The following is a 16,468-nucleotide window of genomic DNA, read 5'->3' on the forward strand; positions in this document are numbered from 1 at the left end:
GTCCTACTAAAACCCACTAATGTTCTTTAATGTTGGTTGAGACCACTGCAGACTCCTCATGGACCCTCTCATAGGTCAATTAGAGATGGTCAAGAAGTCAGGCCAAGCCTGGTGCTTATATTAGAAGGCCTTCCTGTTAACACAATTATTTTTATTGACAATATTACAATGCAAGTTTCTTTACTATATCACTTCCACACGATTTGGATTCCTTAAACAATGAAAATTAATTATCAGTAACCAGTCCCAGCTAAGGTCAATTTTTACGAGAGGTGTAAACTAATGAAAGTGCGGGCATCAGACTGGCCATGTGGTGCCGGAAGGCAGAGGAGCAACCTTGCCTATCATCAGAGTAGTGGCGATGGCTCAGAGAAATCCAGGTGGTTGAATCACTCCGAGTTACAGACCGCAGGGAACGAATGAGCAGTGTCAACACGCTATCTAGTGGCTGTAGCGATTATGACATCGTGCCTAAATTGCTGTTTTGCCACTTGTGAACTGTAGTATTAAAAAAATACTTTAGATGAAATCAGGATTTGTAAGTCTGTAACCATTCCTTAATGAATCTAAGACATTTTGAGGTTATAGATGATTATCTAAAAAAAAAACAAACCCAAAAGGTAGTAAAGTCCGTGTGAATGTGCAGACAAAACTGGGAAGTTCTAGGCAGTCATTCTTGTCATTAACAGCATGCCGACCGGCGCTGGACAGGCAGTTGAGGTTTTTCTCCTCCATATACAGACTATGTTCTAGATCAACTAATAAAAAAAAAAACCCAAACACTCAGTTTAGGAGTGTTCAAAAACTTGTGTAAGTATTTTCTTTAGCTGCTAGATTATGCGATACTTTGTGAGGTAAAAGCAGATAATCTAGATACGTTAAACTGGGCATACAGTAAACAGTAATGCAAGGCCAGATGTGTTCTCCTCTAATGGGGAAAACTAATCCCCATCCCTTGAGATCATAGACTAGGAAGGGGTGAAGATCACACACAACAGCATTCTCTCGGTTTTCTATTTCTGCCAGGGCTGTGAATGACCTTCCGTAAATCATGCACCCCTACGGCTTCATTATTTACCTGTGAAATGGGGATAGTACTGTTCTACGGAAGGTAAAACAGCTTTATAGTTGGTTACTTCTGTTGTAAAGGCTGTATTTTCTATATTATATATATGTGAAATAGAAAATACTATATGTATGTATGACCCCTACCAGCATATTTAGGGTACCGCATGAGCTACAACTAGCTCACAAATTAGGTATATTTAAAAAAAAAAAGGTCTGGCTCACCATTGCTCTCAGCAATTTTGCACTTTTCTACTTAATAACTGAGAAAGCTCCCTAGACAGCTGTTAAACCATTTATTTTTAAGTGCACTTAATTAAGTATGTTTATTTGTTTTAGGAGGCTGAGTAAAGACATGATGATGCAGGTTTCAGCTTGGGTAGCATTTCTTGAACTGTTCTTTCTAGGAAAGCAAAATTTTGTTTTGATCTTTCTTCATGCATCATGAAATCAAAGGTGCTAATTTTGTTCTCCGTTTTTGGTAAATCATTTTTCTATTAATACATACTTCTGAATCGTTAAAAACAAGTTTAAAATAGTTGGTAAACAATGTTTGCATTACCTGCATTTATCGTAATTATTTCTGATACAAAGCTTCTATGGTACGTGTCTTTTGCCACATACAATAGCAATTAATGTATATACATATAACCATAATATATGTATATAAATGTGCCCCAGGGGTGGTTGCTGAACTAAGTTTACAAACTGTGTTTAATAAGAAAACTATGATTTTTAAGAGCAGTACACAAAAGTCAGTTTCTTGGTCTTGCTCTTTCATCCCAAACAAATCCAAAACTCAGAAGCTTATGCAATAAGCGTATAGGAGTTGGCAGGTTTACAGGCAACCTGCTTTAAATGCTGAGAGCTGAGGAGTTTAACCTCTTCTCCTCTCCCACCCACAAGCATTTTCTACCCTTTCTTCTGATTCAACATTCACTCCAGATAAACTACCCTCAAAAGGGATATTTAAAAAATGCTTTAACTGAAAGAAGAACTTCCTTTTAAGATCACGGCTAGTGACAGAGATGGGCTTAAAAATACATCAGAAAATTAGGTATGTTTCTCACTAGGACTTCCTGCCTCGTGCGCCTAGCTCCAGAGTGCATGAACCCCGATTTATTTTTATTGCTTGTACAACCAGCACAATCCTGGCCACAACGGTATCAAAATAAATAATTAGCACAAGAAAGGAGTCCGACACTCAGGATTCATTGCACAAACATTTAAAGAGAGGAAATAATTTCTTTTACAAATGTGTTTCTCTCGTATAAGAATAATTTTGTACAGAAAATAGCTCTTTATACATTTTACAGAAATATGCTAACATTTAGATTCTCTATTAATGGATAATGATTGAATGCAATTTAAGATTCAGTGATGTTTTAGAGTCACCAAATACCAATAACACAGCAATACATCACTTCTCTAATAGCCTTAAACTGCTTAACTTATCAAGTATTAAGTCAAGCCAGTGAAAACATTCCTAGAACCATGTTAATTTGCAAACACTCGAGTATCTTGAAACTGGTAGTTATGAAATACCTCCTGAAGGTAATACCGTAATTTAAGTGTCAAGGAATATGAACTTAAACCTTAACAAGGCAGCATTAATTGCTCACTTAGATTACCCTGCTGGCTAATACTGTAAAAACCAAATTGAACATAAGCTTTTATATTAAACTGGTTTACTGTTAATGTGACCTTCAAAACGAGATAGCAGAAGCTACTCGAATAAATGCTATACAGCATTAATACAACACATAAATGTAATAAAAATACTTTCATTTCCTTAAGAAAACACCATGGAAGGTAGAGGAAAAAAAATCACTAAATTAAGATATAAAAGTAAATCTGTGAAGGACAAGAAGGACTTGAACACCACATGTATATATATTTATATGTAACATGTAAGCATATGCTAGGAAGTACGCATATTTAAAAATAGTCAGTTCCTTCAAAGACTGTGTTAAAGTCCATACGGTATCACGTGGACCTCACAGACAAACCACATACAAATGCTTTTCCTCTAAATAGCTGTTTCAAGCACCTGTACTTACATGCAAATTTCCTTTGAAATTAGTGGGAAGGAAAGGACATTTATCCTTGAAATACAACTATATGCAGTAATCTTTTCTTGCTTTCTAGGTATTTTACAAGTTTAAGTAGAAGATGTAAGCAAACAAGTACTATATAACCCAATGAGAGAAAAACTGAAATTTAGATTGTCTGTGATCTATTTAGTATTAATACACAGCTACTTAAGAGTTGGCCAGCTGTACCCCATGTGAGTACTGTTGATGCTTCCATGCTTCAAGATTCAAATGTGTAGCTACATTTAGTCAAACATGGCTCTTACTCTGAGTTCGCCGATCTCTTAACACATACAACTTTCAAATAAATTCAGCTGGAACTGGTACACCTCTCCTTCTCACAGCAGAGGTTCATATGAGACAGTAACGAATCACATTATACTGGTTCACATTTCCACGTACTTAGAAGGAGAAACAAGCCCCCTGCAAAACCTTATTCCAGTGATTTTGCAAATTCTGCATAGTCAATGTATCCGTCATTGTTCTTATCGTCATCTCTTAAGACATCATCTATTAGACTAATTAGCTCTTCTTCTTTCATTGCCTGGGTATGTTCACCACCTTCCTACAGAAACAAAACCACATTGAACAGTTTAGCAGTGTTTCGCACCTAGTGGCACATATGATAGATTACTGGCAACTAATTTTTTTGTTAAGCTATTCATGTTTGGTGCCTAATCTGGCACTGAGTTTTACGTAATCGCTTATACCAATACAAGCAACTTTCACCAAATGCAAGCTATGAAGTCCAAGTTCCCTGGACTTCAGAACAAGCACTCTTGTATCCAGTTAATATTCTTAGCCAAAAGATCTAAAAGCTGAATAGCACAGTGTATAACAATGTATTGTTATACAATATAACAGATATATATTATATGTTATATACAATATAACAGATATATAACAATATAACAATATACAATATAACAGATGTATTTTTAATTTGGATCTTGATATAGTATAGACACGACAGTTTCTAATACAGTACAGAAACATATTCCTGTGTGTCAGAACTTGCAAAATGCAAAGCTTGACATTAGTAACACTCCTTACGAGCAAAGGGGAATACAAAGAGGTACCTCTGCACAAGAAACAGCAAGCCACTATTCTGTTCTCGGCTAGGTATTTTTTGCCACAGGTGTATGCACCTATTCTGAATTGTAACTTCCAAAAGGTCAATACAGGACAATGTATTAGTATTGTCTTCCTAATGATTGTATCTTCCTACTATGTCCTTCCTAGTTGGAAACAGAATTTGTGTTCAGAAAAAGGCAGGCTGTGACAGGTTCTTGTAACACTAATTTTGAGCAAGAGGTCTTGTACCGTTTGTGCATCCATGGCAGTAACAGTTTGGAGTTGAAAACCACAGCCTTAGAACCTCAAATAGCATCATAACACATGCTATTTCTATAAACCCTCAAAAGCATTATCTCATTTTGGATAATTTTCCTTTGTCCCCATCCCTGCCTACCAAAGTATCCCCTCTTGACAAATCACTTTCACTCTACGGTCCTCCCTCACTCCGTTTAAACTACAACAGAGACTTCTTGAAAATGGCAATGTGACATGAAAAGCTGTAATAAAGCTAGCACATTCATAAACCAAACCAAAACTATGAGGGGGGAAAATAATCTCATTTTCAGGCAAAATTGTAACTGCACGGAAGGTATGTTGTAACTGTTCCGTTCTATTGTAAGTGGCTTTTAGAGAGTCAGAACTGTTTCCAACCACACATGCCCTGTTACATAATTCCACCTACCTCTTTGTGGACGTGTGATATAGCAGTAGCAAGCTCTAATCCATCTAACAAATTATTGCCATCATAATCATGCATTTTGAAGTAATGAAGCTGCAACTCTTGTGGAGACATCTCAGATTCTGGTTTCTCAATAACACCTTCCAAATGTTCCATGATGTGGCTAAGAAAAAAAAAATAAACAAAACCCAGAACATGTCTGTCAGTTAATATTTAATGCTCTGTTTACATCAAATTTAGTCTTTGATCAGACAGTCAAGCACACATGAAGTATTGTATCTCTAAAAGCACCCTGGAGAACCAGGACAACGGAAAGCTACAGTTTGATACTAAGGTGAAGGGGGTACAAAGGTTGTTTGTTACAGCGGCCTCTAACACCTTCGATAGCTATTTCTGCTTCTTCTGGCCTACTTAGTAAGTTATCAAAATAACTGAAGCAGTGCCCTAAATCTCCTTCTGGCTGTCTTCCAAAGCACAGGAATTGGAGGAAGATCTTTCCCAGTGTACTCCCATGAAGTATTCTAGGGAGTTTTATTTGCTGCTACCACTGTTTTTTCTGTATGAAGCAGCAAATGAGAAAAACCCCTCTCCCTCTACCTGTTCTGAGTATGATTTTGTCTAACATATGTTGATCTAAGTAAGCAGGATTCCTGTAAGTAATTCTTTATAGTATAAGCAGGACTAAATGCTCCACAGACATCTCTAGGTCTCATATCTCTACAAATATATCGAGCAATCATGTCTCATATCTGACTCTAGCTAGTCGTACAACACCCTGAGAAAAGAGGGTGTCCCAGGCTTAAGTCCAACTCACGCAACAAGACTTAAGAGATAAGAAAATCATTAAGAAGTAAAGTTTACATTTTTAGAACATGAAACACATACTCTTTATCTTGTACCAAGTTCTTATCAAGGCGAATATTTGCATGTTGACTCTCTCCTCCGTGTTCCTCAGCTAGGGCAGAGATGAAGAACGCGGCCAGAAAGCAGAACAGCAAATGCATTCTAAAAACCCTTTGGGCCATCATGATATCCTGCAAAAAGGAAAACATTCCCCCCCCAAAAAAACAGATGAAAAAAGCAATCTACTTTCAGCGGATTTACAGAGTACTTAGAAATAACCCCACTAAGTTCTATAGCAGAAGAACTTGTTTCATTTCAGGCCTTTGGCAAGCAGAACGCAATGAGCTACAATCTTCTGAGGGTCCCCATGTCAAGAAAACATGCAGTAATTTTCAGAGAATTACTTTCTTTTTTTAAAATTCACATAGCGAATGAGCACCCTTTAGCCACGCTCAGGACTTTATATTGCTTCCAGCCAGGCAGCCACGCCAGCCTCATGCAGACTGGCCCCACGGCTGGGGCAGTAACGGCCCCTTAGGGTACCACGGCGGCCACGTCCCATTAGTGGATCTATCAGGACTGCACGCCCTAAATAATATACAACTTTAAAAAAGCCAGGGTCGTTGCAGCGCTCGCGTGGCCCTTCAGGCCGCCGGTTTTCCTCCCGGCCCCGGAGCGCGGCCGGTTCGGCGGGGAGCGGCGCCGGAGACCCTGACAGCTGGCACCGGGCTCTCCGCCCGCCCGGCCCCCCACCCTCCCCTCGCCGCGGCTGCCGGGTCGGGCAGAGAGGCCCCGCCACCCCCGCCCGGCTACGCACCCTGCGGCGGATGGCTGCTGCCGTCGCCGTCCCTCCGGCGGGCTCCAGTAGAGGGGCAGGTGGCGTCGCGCTCGGGGCAGGCCGGCCACCATCCCCGGCCTCACCTCTGACCCCACGCACCCGCCGCGCGCGCCGGCCCCGCCCCCTCTGCCCCCTCATTGGCTGCGCCGCTGCGGGAATTCCACGTGGAGCCCTCGCGGAGGGGACAGGTGGAGCGCCCCGCCCACCGAGGGGCGGTGCCACCGCGGCGCCCCTTCACCCCGCGGCCGCCCCCCGGCGCCGGGCAGCTGCCGGCGAGGAGAACTCCTTCCCGCCGCAGAAGGACGCACCGAGCTGGTCCTGCGGAGCAGAAGGGCGGAGCCGAGGGCAAGCGGGACGGTGGAAAGGGGCGGCGTGTGCCCGCTGACAGGGCTGTCCCCGGCCGACCCTGCACGGCGCCTCCCCACAGCCCCCTCCACCAGCGGCGCTTTCCCCGCCCCGCTGCTCCTTCGGGAACGGCGTCGTCCCGTGGCCGTTACCCTCTGTCGATTAAACTGTTCCCTCGGCTTCTCCCCCTCACCAACGGCCGAGGGCCTCGTTACTGTTACGCGCGGCGCCTAAACAGCGGCTGCCTTCGCCTCTGGAGGTTTTAACCCCCCGCGCAAGCCCCAGCCCGGGGAAGCGGTGCGAGCTTTCGGCTCCCGAGGGGCGGCCGTGAAGGCGCCGCCGTCCCCGGCCGCAGGGCTGGGGCAGGGTGTCACCCCTCCGGGGCCGCCCGGAACCGCGGCCACGCACGGGCTCCGGTGGTTACCGCCGGGGACTCCCCGCCGGGCGGAGCGGGCGTGGCGGGGCGGGCCCGGCCCGGCGCGGCGCTAAGATGGCGGCCAAGTCCTCGCACTCACACGTGAAGCTGGAAGGGGAGATCGAGCGGTGCCGGGCGGAGGGGCACTGGGGGCAGCTCCAGCACCTGGCCCGGCAGCTCCTGCCGCCGGTGCGGCCCCCGCGTAAAGCGGCGGCGGCGGCGCGGGGGGCGCAGGACGCGGGTAAGCGGCGGGCGGGGCGGGGCAGGGCAGGGCGGCCGCCGTTACCGGACCGCCCGGGCGGGGGGCGGTGGCGGCGGCTTGTCGTTCCGTGCCACCTTCCGGGGCTCGGCAGCCCCGTCCCGGTGGGCTGGCGTGGGCGGGAGCTGAGGCTGCCCCGGTCTGCCGGGGTGTCGCCCGGTGCCCCCCGGCCCCGCGGCGAGAGGGAGGGAGGGAGGGATGGCGAGAGGAGGCGGCGGGAGCCCGGGAGACGGCGTTCAGGAAGAAAAACCTCTGCGCTTCCTCTATCGTGTCACCGCTTCCCAGCCGGTCGGGCCGCGGGGGACGTGCCCTGCGCGGGGCTGTCCGCGGGAGCCGGGAGCAGCAGCGGCGCCCGCTCGGTGGCTTCCGAGCGTTGGGGATGTTGCCCTGGGCTCGATGAGCACCTGGAGGCAGGTGGCGGCGGCGCTCGGTGCCTAGCTTTTCATTTAACGAGCTCGGCTGGGCTGTGGCCAGGCAACCGACCGACCGAAAAATCCCGTGTTTGGAAATGTCTCTTCAGATTCTCGATATGTGTGATCCTGATTCCCTCTTGCCCTCTCCCCACCCTGTTCTGGATGCCCCTAAGTTATCTCCCTACACTTCTGAAGGGGACTGCTTTATTTAAAGGCTTAGGCTCATCCAAATATTCCTTCACCTGTAAGACAGGTTTCATAAATAGCAAATGTATTCTTACCTTTTTTTTTTTTTTTCCCCCTGTTATAGCACGCTACTTTCCTTCTTTTTAAATGAAATCGCTTGTAAGAAGTGAGGCAGCCTAACTTAGAAATATAAAATTCTGTGTCTGTAGTCAGCAGCAGTAAGCTGTGAAGAGGACCTGATCCCAGACACTGCACTGGTACAAGAATCATAGAATGGTTTGGGTTGGAAGGGACCTTAAAGATCATCCAGTTCCACCCCCCCTGCCCCCCACGGGCAGGGACACCTCCCACTAGACCAGGCTGCTCAAAGCCCCATCCAGCCTGGCCTTGGACACTTCGAGTTCTGCCGCTGAAGTCAGAGGAGCTATTTCTATGAATAAATTCGCTTCTTTAGAGGAGCGTTTTTAGGATGCGGCCTTAGAGTAATTGAAGCTTGCCGGAGTGCATAAACTTCACAGTGGGAAAGCGTGGTGGGGGGAGATGTTGGTAGTTTAATACATGTTTGTTTACAAGGCTTTCCAAGTGTATACGTGATGCAGATTGAACCCTGTGTTGAGAACCACACGGCCAAACTTTGAACTTTAGTCAGGTTTCAGCAGCGCTTCCCAGGTGCAGAGATCATCATGCAGTTTGGGGGCATTAATAGTTCAAGAGTTCACATTAGTTTGTTACTTTGTAATTAAGAGGCATAACAACAGTATGATTGCTGTAAAAACATTTGTTAATTTGCTGCTATGTCATCATAACTTGCTAGTTATGAAAGAGTAATGCTTTATTAGTGCTACAGAACTTTTCTTCCAGCAAGGGACTAGCTACAGTTTTGTGTTTCTAGAAACAATAGTGTCTCTGGATGGGATTTTTTAATAGTAGTATTTGCTTTGAGAGATTGTGTATATTTATTTCTTAATTGTATATGGTTTTATGTAATTCCTTAAGCTTGGTTAAGAGATCAGTGACTACCCAAAAGCTCTTTGGTGTTGCGTAGAAGTGATTGCATGCAAGGATGGGGGGAAAATGCACTTGAACATTTACACTACCCGTTTTATGTACATATACTTTGTTCGTGCAAGTTAGTTGTAGAGCTGCAATTGAGCAGGAAGAACTGTGGTTATAATCCGATATGCAGCTGAACACTTAAGGCAGAACAACAAAAAAATAGGAAACAAAAAACCCTCACAAGTCGATTATTAATGCTGTATGTAGTAAGTGAGGATAAGTTGTCCCATGGATTGAAAATATAGAAATAGGTACACTATCGTGTTTCCTGCATTCTAGAATTTCAGACTTTGAAATGTGAAGTATATATGAAATGTTGGCCTTGGCTCTTTGGTTTACAAAGATTTTCTTACCCTGTCTGACTCGCTAGTCAGCTGATTGAGGTGCTACTTTTATGAATAAATATATTGCAGAACTGGACCTGTCATGCAAGAACTCCAAGTACACTGGCAGATGAAACTTTTTTCTTTTTTTTTTTTCAGTGTATAATTGCAACATCGCATGATGTTTCACACCATATCCAGTGCTACTACCTATGTTTCTTTTCTGTTTCTTTTCTTTGTGGAACTCTGAACAGGAATGGATTTTAATGTACAAAGAATTTTATGCGGCATATTAGTTATGTCACTGGATCAAGCCTTCTGTGTCTTTAGTAATGGATGTGTAGAATGTGTCTAAATTCTCTATTTTCTTTTTTTCTGTGAACTTTCATGAAAATCTTAAAAGTTTCTGATGTGATTACTGTTCTGCAGTGAAATTCATAGCTTATCTGTAGTCCGAAGCATGCATTTCATGCTTATACATTTGTAAATCTAAAGCATGCACTTAAATATTTACGAAGATTGGTCTTATACTTTTGAAAGTGAGTTTTGTGATGAGAATTCTTAAGTGTTATATTAGTGACAACACAAGAATGAACAGTGCTGTCCAAATTAAAGGATTCACTAGGCAAAATCTTCAAGTTAAAAGGAAATGTCACTTGTTTTTTTCATAGGAAACGCACTGTTTCCAATAGCTAGAAGTCAATGAAACTTTTTTCTCTCTGCTAGTTCTTCCTTACTCCCTCATTTGGGTTACGTTTGTGCGTCTCAAAGGTGTGTTGTTTTGTTTTTTTAATGCTATTTATCAGCAGTACGGTACTAAATGATGTTTCTTGTTGGTTGGTATGTGCTTTCAGAGGACTACGGGAGTATGCTGCTTGCAGAGGCTCTCCTGGAAGAATGTTTGAAGGAAAATTTTGCCAAAGTGAAGGACTCCATTCCACTGACAGAGAAGAATGAGCCAAAACTGAGTGAAGCTAAACAGTATCTTACCAATATCTTAAGCAGAGGAAAGCTACGAGTAAGTGGACTCTGTTGTTGTAATTTCTTCCAACTGGACGCTTCTGTCATATGATTGTTAGTCTGTTACAAGGTGTTGGTGTTGCCTGTGTTCCTGTTTGTATAGTGTTGTATTGTAGGCATTAACTAATGGACTGGTAATTCAGCACCCCTTTGCAGTGTCTTCTGCTAGGAGACTTGCTTTTTCGTATGCAAACAAATTATGTGCTACAAGTACATATCCTGTATATTTTTTTTATTAGAAAGATGCAGGATAAATAGTTAGGAATTCTCTGGGGTGGTGGGGCATGGCCGCATAATGGTGCTGTCAGCCTAGCAAGCGGAGTGATCTACTGCTGCTCCCGGTCTGAGGGAATTGTGTACACCTAGTCATCTCCAGATCGGAGGTAAAATGTGCCACAAGCTGCTGTCAGGCACTTAAGATCGTGGTTTGAGTTCAGGATTACAGCCTTGCCTTGCTTTCAGGTCTCTGCCAGAGAAGTTATGCAAAGTTATGCTTTTATTTTATTTTGTGGTCTGGGTCAACTCAGCTGCAGAGCTTTAGGAGTGTCTGAAGACTCTGCGTGGATGGCTGATGCTGTATAGGTGTCCTTGGACACACAGTTGCATAACTGGCTTTAAAAAGATGATCAATTGCAATAGTCTGTTCTAGACTTGTATTCCTTTTGGTCCTGAAACTTACAGGCTAGTTAGCTTGGAAGTGTATGTTATACTTTTATCATGTTAATTTCCAGGGAGCAAGTGTGCAGTGGCTTTTCTGGGGGGGGTTCCGTGTTCTTAACTTCTTGAAAGTCAGTGTATGTAAAAAGGAGGAGGGAAGGAAGGGGAGTCGATCCAACCCTCTTTCTTTATCGTTTAGCCCCAAAACATCCAGAACCACTGAATCCTTCCAGGTTCTGGTGCTAATTTGGCTGCATGAATTGCCGTTACTGTTTGTTACTGGTGACTTGGCTACAGGTGCAGCACTGACCTTGTATTGATTACATGTATTTAGAAAAATGAGTATGACGCTTTGGAAACTTCTCATGTTTTCCAAAGCATAAAAAGGGTTTGAATGGATGTATTTTACTAAGATTTTTTTGTTACACAGTTTTGTATGTGTGTTTTCAATTCTTAAGAAACAAAAAAAAAATCTTAGAAATTGCAGGCATGCCTTCTGTTTTTCTAGCGTTGCCTGAAAATTCTTTGATAACTTAAGAAAATTTGGGACCTTTATTGCTCTTTAGTTAAATGTACAGAGGAGAGGGGATCACTTGACTAAAAAGTGATGCTTTCTGCCTAGTTTAAAAGCAGGGGATTTTCTTGGTATGTATGTATGTAGTTCAGGCAATACCGGGCTTTTATGTGCTATCTGTGGCTGGTGAATCAATAGAGTAGGTCAGTTGAAATCGACGAGGTGGCTTGTAAGCTGTGTATTTCCAAACTGAGCTTCAAAGTACTTGCCTGACCTTTGTTGCTTGCTGCTGTCATCAGCATTGCCCTAAGATCTCTAGATGCTTAAATTCTTCCTGCTCTGGCCTGTGGGGCTAGAAACGTTGAGAGGAAAGCATTATGAATCTGCTTAATTTGTTCTGAGTATCTCATTCTTGCTGTCTGGTATTGTACCATGTAAACACTCTTTTCCTCTTCCTGCTCCATTTCAGCCTAAGTATATGACAGAAGCTATGCTGATCCTAGGAAAGCTTCATTATGTGGAGGGATCCTACAGAGATGCCATCAGCATGTATGCAAAAGCAGGAATTGATGACCTCTCAACAAAAGATGAACCCCTGTACATGCTGCGTTTGGTAACTGAAGCCTTTGTTATTAAAGGTAAAGGACTGCATATGCGTATTTGAAGTATGCTGTGTTTAGGTATGCTGAAGTTGAAGGTATTTCTCCAAGTGATTTGATTGGAGCGGAGTTAGGGCAGTGTTGTATGCTTTAGAAAATCCTACTGGGTATGGTCTGTGTAGTTTATACTTAAAGGCATTATGGAGTCTTAGTCCATGGTTTTTAAACTTGGCTGGCTTGTAATGAAAAGCTTGAAATTGGAAATCTTGCGGTAACCGTTGGCTGTAAGTCAGCAACATGCTTGAGCTTGTGCATCCATTTTGGGAAAATCTTAATCAAGCACTCAGCTGAATTGGGGCCTATGCTTTCTCTTAGAACGAGTTCATCCACTTGTAAATTTTAACGATTTCTGTGAATTAAGCAAGGATGATGTTTCCAAGTTTTAAACTCTGGACTAACAGAATATGTGCTTTCAAAGCAGGTAGTATATTTTTGCAATGCATGTCACACAGTATCAGACCTTATGTACAAGCAGGAATCTCTCCTCCCCCTTGTAATTCTACAGACATTGCACTGTTTGAGAGATCCTAATAAAAACTGCCTCTATGGGTAGTGAAATTGCATTTCCTTTTTGAGTGGGGGAAAGGAAGACCCTAGTCAGTTTTTGACTTGGGGGGAAAAAAGACCAGTAATCTTCTCCTTCATTTGCTTTCAGTTCCTTTATAAATGTTGCTCAAGTACTGCTACCTATCTACTGCTTTCTACTCTTTTCAGCATGTCCACCAGCTAATTAGGTGAATGAGAACTCTGATGATCAGATACCTTCAACTGGTATGTAAAAGAGTGAAACCAAATCAACCCAAAATACTGTTTGACTGGGCTGCTAGTACTGCTGATAATAATCTGGGTGTTTCATGATCTCACACGGTCATTCAGCTTTTTTTAAAACCTATTTGTGCTGCTTTGCTTGCTTTGATTTTGTTTTCTGTGGCACTGGTTGAATCTGCTTCATTAACGAGCTTTTGTGGCGTAGGACTCATTTACTTGTAACTCGCACTAATACTTGCATGGCGTAGAGGAGTGAGTAACTGCCAGTGCGTTCATAGCAGCGTATTTGAGAGCAACGGTTGGTGCGCTCCCGAGTCTGAAGGAGATGCACTGTCCTCACTGGGAACTGGGTAAGGCCCTTGGCGAGGTGGGAGTGTAATAATAAGGTATGCATGAATGCTGATGAAACAACATGGTTCCTGGAAGGCCTCCTCTGTGGTATTGACTACTTCACTTGCATATGAAGATATTTCGGGTGAGGTGTTTGCCTCAGAGGATCAGGCCGTATATTTTTTTCCCCCACGTCATTTAGCATGGAACGTAAATATTGTGTTGCCCCTGTGTTTGTGTGTGCCATTGCAGAGCATCCTCTGTGCTGTTACTGTTCCACAGTTTTTATCCTCCATGATCATTATTTTCAGATTAGCCAAGATAACAAGGGTCTAGTAAATCGCTTAGCATTCTACCAAAGTTTCTGACAGAGAAAAGTCCAGCAAAGTGAAGCTTGTCCAGCTGAGTTTGGAGGGGACACTCGCTGCTATGATCGCGGTACCCCATGCCATGTGCTCAACCTCGCAGTTTTAGAGAAAAAAGCCCTTAAATGTTAGAAATTTGTACAGGTAACTGTGGCAATAGTAGTGTGAATTTAAATTTTCATTTCAAAACATACCTGTCCAGGCTACCTCTGCAGGGCAAGTAACAACACAGAGTTGAATTGTTTAAAATTCACTTATATTTATGCTAAAGATTTTTCTTATTCCCCTTTTGTCATTTGGTATCTCTGCAGAAATTCTGTTGATCCATACCATATTATTGCCTTCGGTTGAACTACTGGTTGCTTATGCAAACTGAAACCTTCTTTAAAGATGCTCTTGAACATCGCTGGTAGTAAAACTTTTGCAGGGATCATTTAGGCAACAAACTAGAAAAGCCACAGTCCTGTCTTTATTTCAGGGCAGAACTTAGGTTCCCCATTTATCTTCTTACTTAGATTTTCAGTAGTGGGAGAAAGTAGTTGGTTTAATAAAATATGTCTGTTCATACAGCATTGGTTAGACACCAGAACTTTATATCACTTCTTAGTATGAACCTGAAACCACCTTGGTTTTGAGTAGCTAGTACTGCTAGGTTGTGCCTATATGCAGAATGGCAGTGTAGGTCCCCAAGGATTCGGGATTATGCTGGAAAGGTCATTGAAGAAAGAAAAGTCAAATCACACCCTTTTACCGTTGGAAACAAACAAAAATGTAATGAGAAAGTTATGGGATACACTGGGGGGAGCTGTATGGATAAAGTCAGTGGTAGAAATGAAATGTGAACCAGCAAAACTGAGTTTGCTTTTTTTAGAGCACCTGAGGTCCGCAACACTGAAGGCTGGACGTTAAACTAAATCTCTGGGGTCTTCCTCTGAAGGTCCATAGCATGTAGAAGGTTCATATTCTGGTAAAAAGCAATATGGATTTTATACCTTTGTGATTGCTCAGTAGACTTCCACCGAAGCTGAGTATTGAGCAGTGAATGTTGAAGTTACTTATAAATGCGGGGACTCGAGCAGTTGACAAGTCACAGAAGAAATGGCAGAGAGGACAAGACTCCTTCAGTTTCTCAACTGACTGCTTCTGCTTGTCCTGTTTCTAAATCCCCACATTGTGAAGAGAGAAGTTCTGTGGGCACCATGAGTGGAGCTCTGACAACAGTTTGATTTTTCATGATGACTAATTTTAACCTCTTATGGTTAGTTGGTGGGTGGTTGGTCTGGACTTGTCTCCTCCCTCCCCATCCACCGTGAAGTTAATTTCTCCTTAAAACCTCTGCTCAGTTCACGGTACAGCAGGTGATCTCTGATGCAAGCAGTTCTGTCTCTTGCATAAAACAGTATTGAGTAAGCAAACTTGCTCTCATTTTGCTTCTAATTCACTTGGGACATGTTGTGGCTTCGTTACCTGGCATTGTCCATTTGAAACAAGCAAGCAAAAAAGATATCAGAACAACGTGTGTAACTGCCGGAGCCTGTTGGTTTCCCTCTGGCTGCGCTTGCTGCAGAAACCTTGCAGAGATCTCTGTCTGCTCCCAGTGGATAAATGTTCCTGGTAGTAGGGTAGGTCACAACATAACCTTTTACAAAGCACGGTATCGCTCTAGCCAGGGCTTCAGCACACCTAAATTCCATGTCAGTTGAAAGGCTTCTATGGTGTTGCAATGTGTGTTGCACAGCCTTTCTTGCTGCGCTGCGTGAGAGTGTGTCGAGAGCGGTGTTAACTGAAGGAGACTGTTGTCAGCCTGAGCGATGAAGGCTCAGGCAGGGCTGATGTGGCACGTGGGTCCTATCTGTAAGGACTGAGAGTGCCTTTGGCTTGCTGCAGTGCTTGCGGTCAGGATGTGTGGCACCGGAGCTTCTGCAAGGTGAGTCAGCGCTGTGCAGAGGAGCTCCCTGTGTCCATCAGAGCAACTGTCAGGCCAGGCACTGGACTTCTTCCACCTGGAGGAGGGTAGCCTGGAGATAGGTAGCTATCTAAATCTGTGCAGCAATGATGTAGTATTGCAAATGGTATCTAGCTGGTTTTCTAGTGAGTTGAAGCTTTAACAGTCCCACTGCCTCTTTTTCTCTTTTTCTCCCAGTCCATCCTGCAGTAATTTTTGTGTTGTTATTGGCCATTTTCAGCTCAGGGTAGGTTTAATTCATGCAACTCCAGTCTGAACTCTCTGTACAGTCAGAAACTGGCAGTTCTGGGGTGATTCATCATGTCTTCAAATGGTGTCTGACACAGATGAAGCGCACGGTATTGTACAATACAGCCTCCTCTGGTGACTGAGGGGAGGCTGTGGATTAACTTTTCTGTGGGTATCTAAATATGGGTGAGATTAATCCCTTGTATCAAAAGGCTGCAGTGCGAGCTTTGCATTTTTAGGCCTTAGAAAAATCCATGTGGAAGAGAACAAGGTGGTGCTGTGTCTGTAAGAAGCCTTGATCATAGTCTGTGTTTTGTTATAACAAGTCACACGTACAAGGAAAAGAGACTTTGATAGTTCAATGTCTCG

At 43.5% G+C, this 16,468-nt stretch overlaps 2 protein-coding genes across 9 annotated transcripts in view; one reads left to right on the forward strand and one right to left on the reverse strand.

Annotated features, from left to right (window-relative positions):
* MCFD2 (multiple coagulation factor deficiency 2, ER cargo receptor complex subunit) overlaps positions 1–6,905 on the reverse strand; it is a 35,247-nt gene extending 28,342 nt beyond the window's left edge. Inside the window, exons 1-4 of one of the 4 annotated variants that reach the window (XM_063328654.1) lie at positions 6,575–6,879; positions 5,800–5,948; positions 4,918–5,077; positions 1,403–3,723 (exon numbers count right to left, since the gene is read on the reverse strand). In XM_063328654.1, coding sequence (XP_063184724.1) covers positions 3,592–3,723; positions 4,918–5,077; positions 5,800–5,948; positions 6,575–6,733 — 600 coding nt within the window. In that variant the 5' untranslated portion in view covers positions 6,734–6,879 and the 3' untranslated portion in view covers positions 1,403–3,591. Of the gene's footprint in view, positions 1–1,402; positions 3,724–4,917; positions 5,078–5,799; positions 5,949–6,574 lie in introns of those variants that run through there. The other 3 variants (XR_010070263.1, XM_063328652.1, XM_063328653.1) reach the window with 3 other exon arrangements.
* A 200-nt stretch (positions 6,906–7,105) lies between these two features.
* TTC7A (tetratricopeptide repeat domain 7A) overlaps positions 7,106–16,468 on the forward strand; it is a 188,847-nt gene continuing 179,484 nt past the window's right edge. For 3 of the 5 annotated variants that reach the window (XR_010070258.1, XR_010070259.1, XM_063328651.1), the window contains exons 1-3: positions 7,106–7,596; positions 10,447–10,610; positions 12,253–12,421. Coding sequence is in view for 1 of the 5 variants with exons in the window: in XM_063328651.1 (XP_063184721.1) it covers positions 7,431–7,596; positions 10,447–10,610; positions 12,253–12,421 (499 nt within the window). In the remaining 4 variants the exon portion in view is untranslated. Of the gene's footprint in view, positions 7,597–10,446; positions 10,611–12,252; positions 12,422–13,154; positions 13,214–16,468 lie in introns of those variants that run through there. The other 2 variants (XR_010070260.1, XR_010070261.1) reach the window with 2 other exon arrangements.

This window comes from Chroicocephalus ridibundus, chromosome 3 (genome assembly GCF_963924245.1).
Source record: "Chroicocephalus ridibundus chromosome 3, bChrRid1.1, whole genome shotgun sequence".
Taxonomy (NCBI): Eukaryota; Metazoa; Chordata; class Aves; order Charadriiformes; family Laridae; genus Chroicocephalus; species Chroicocephalus ridibundus.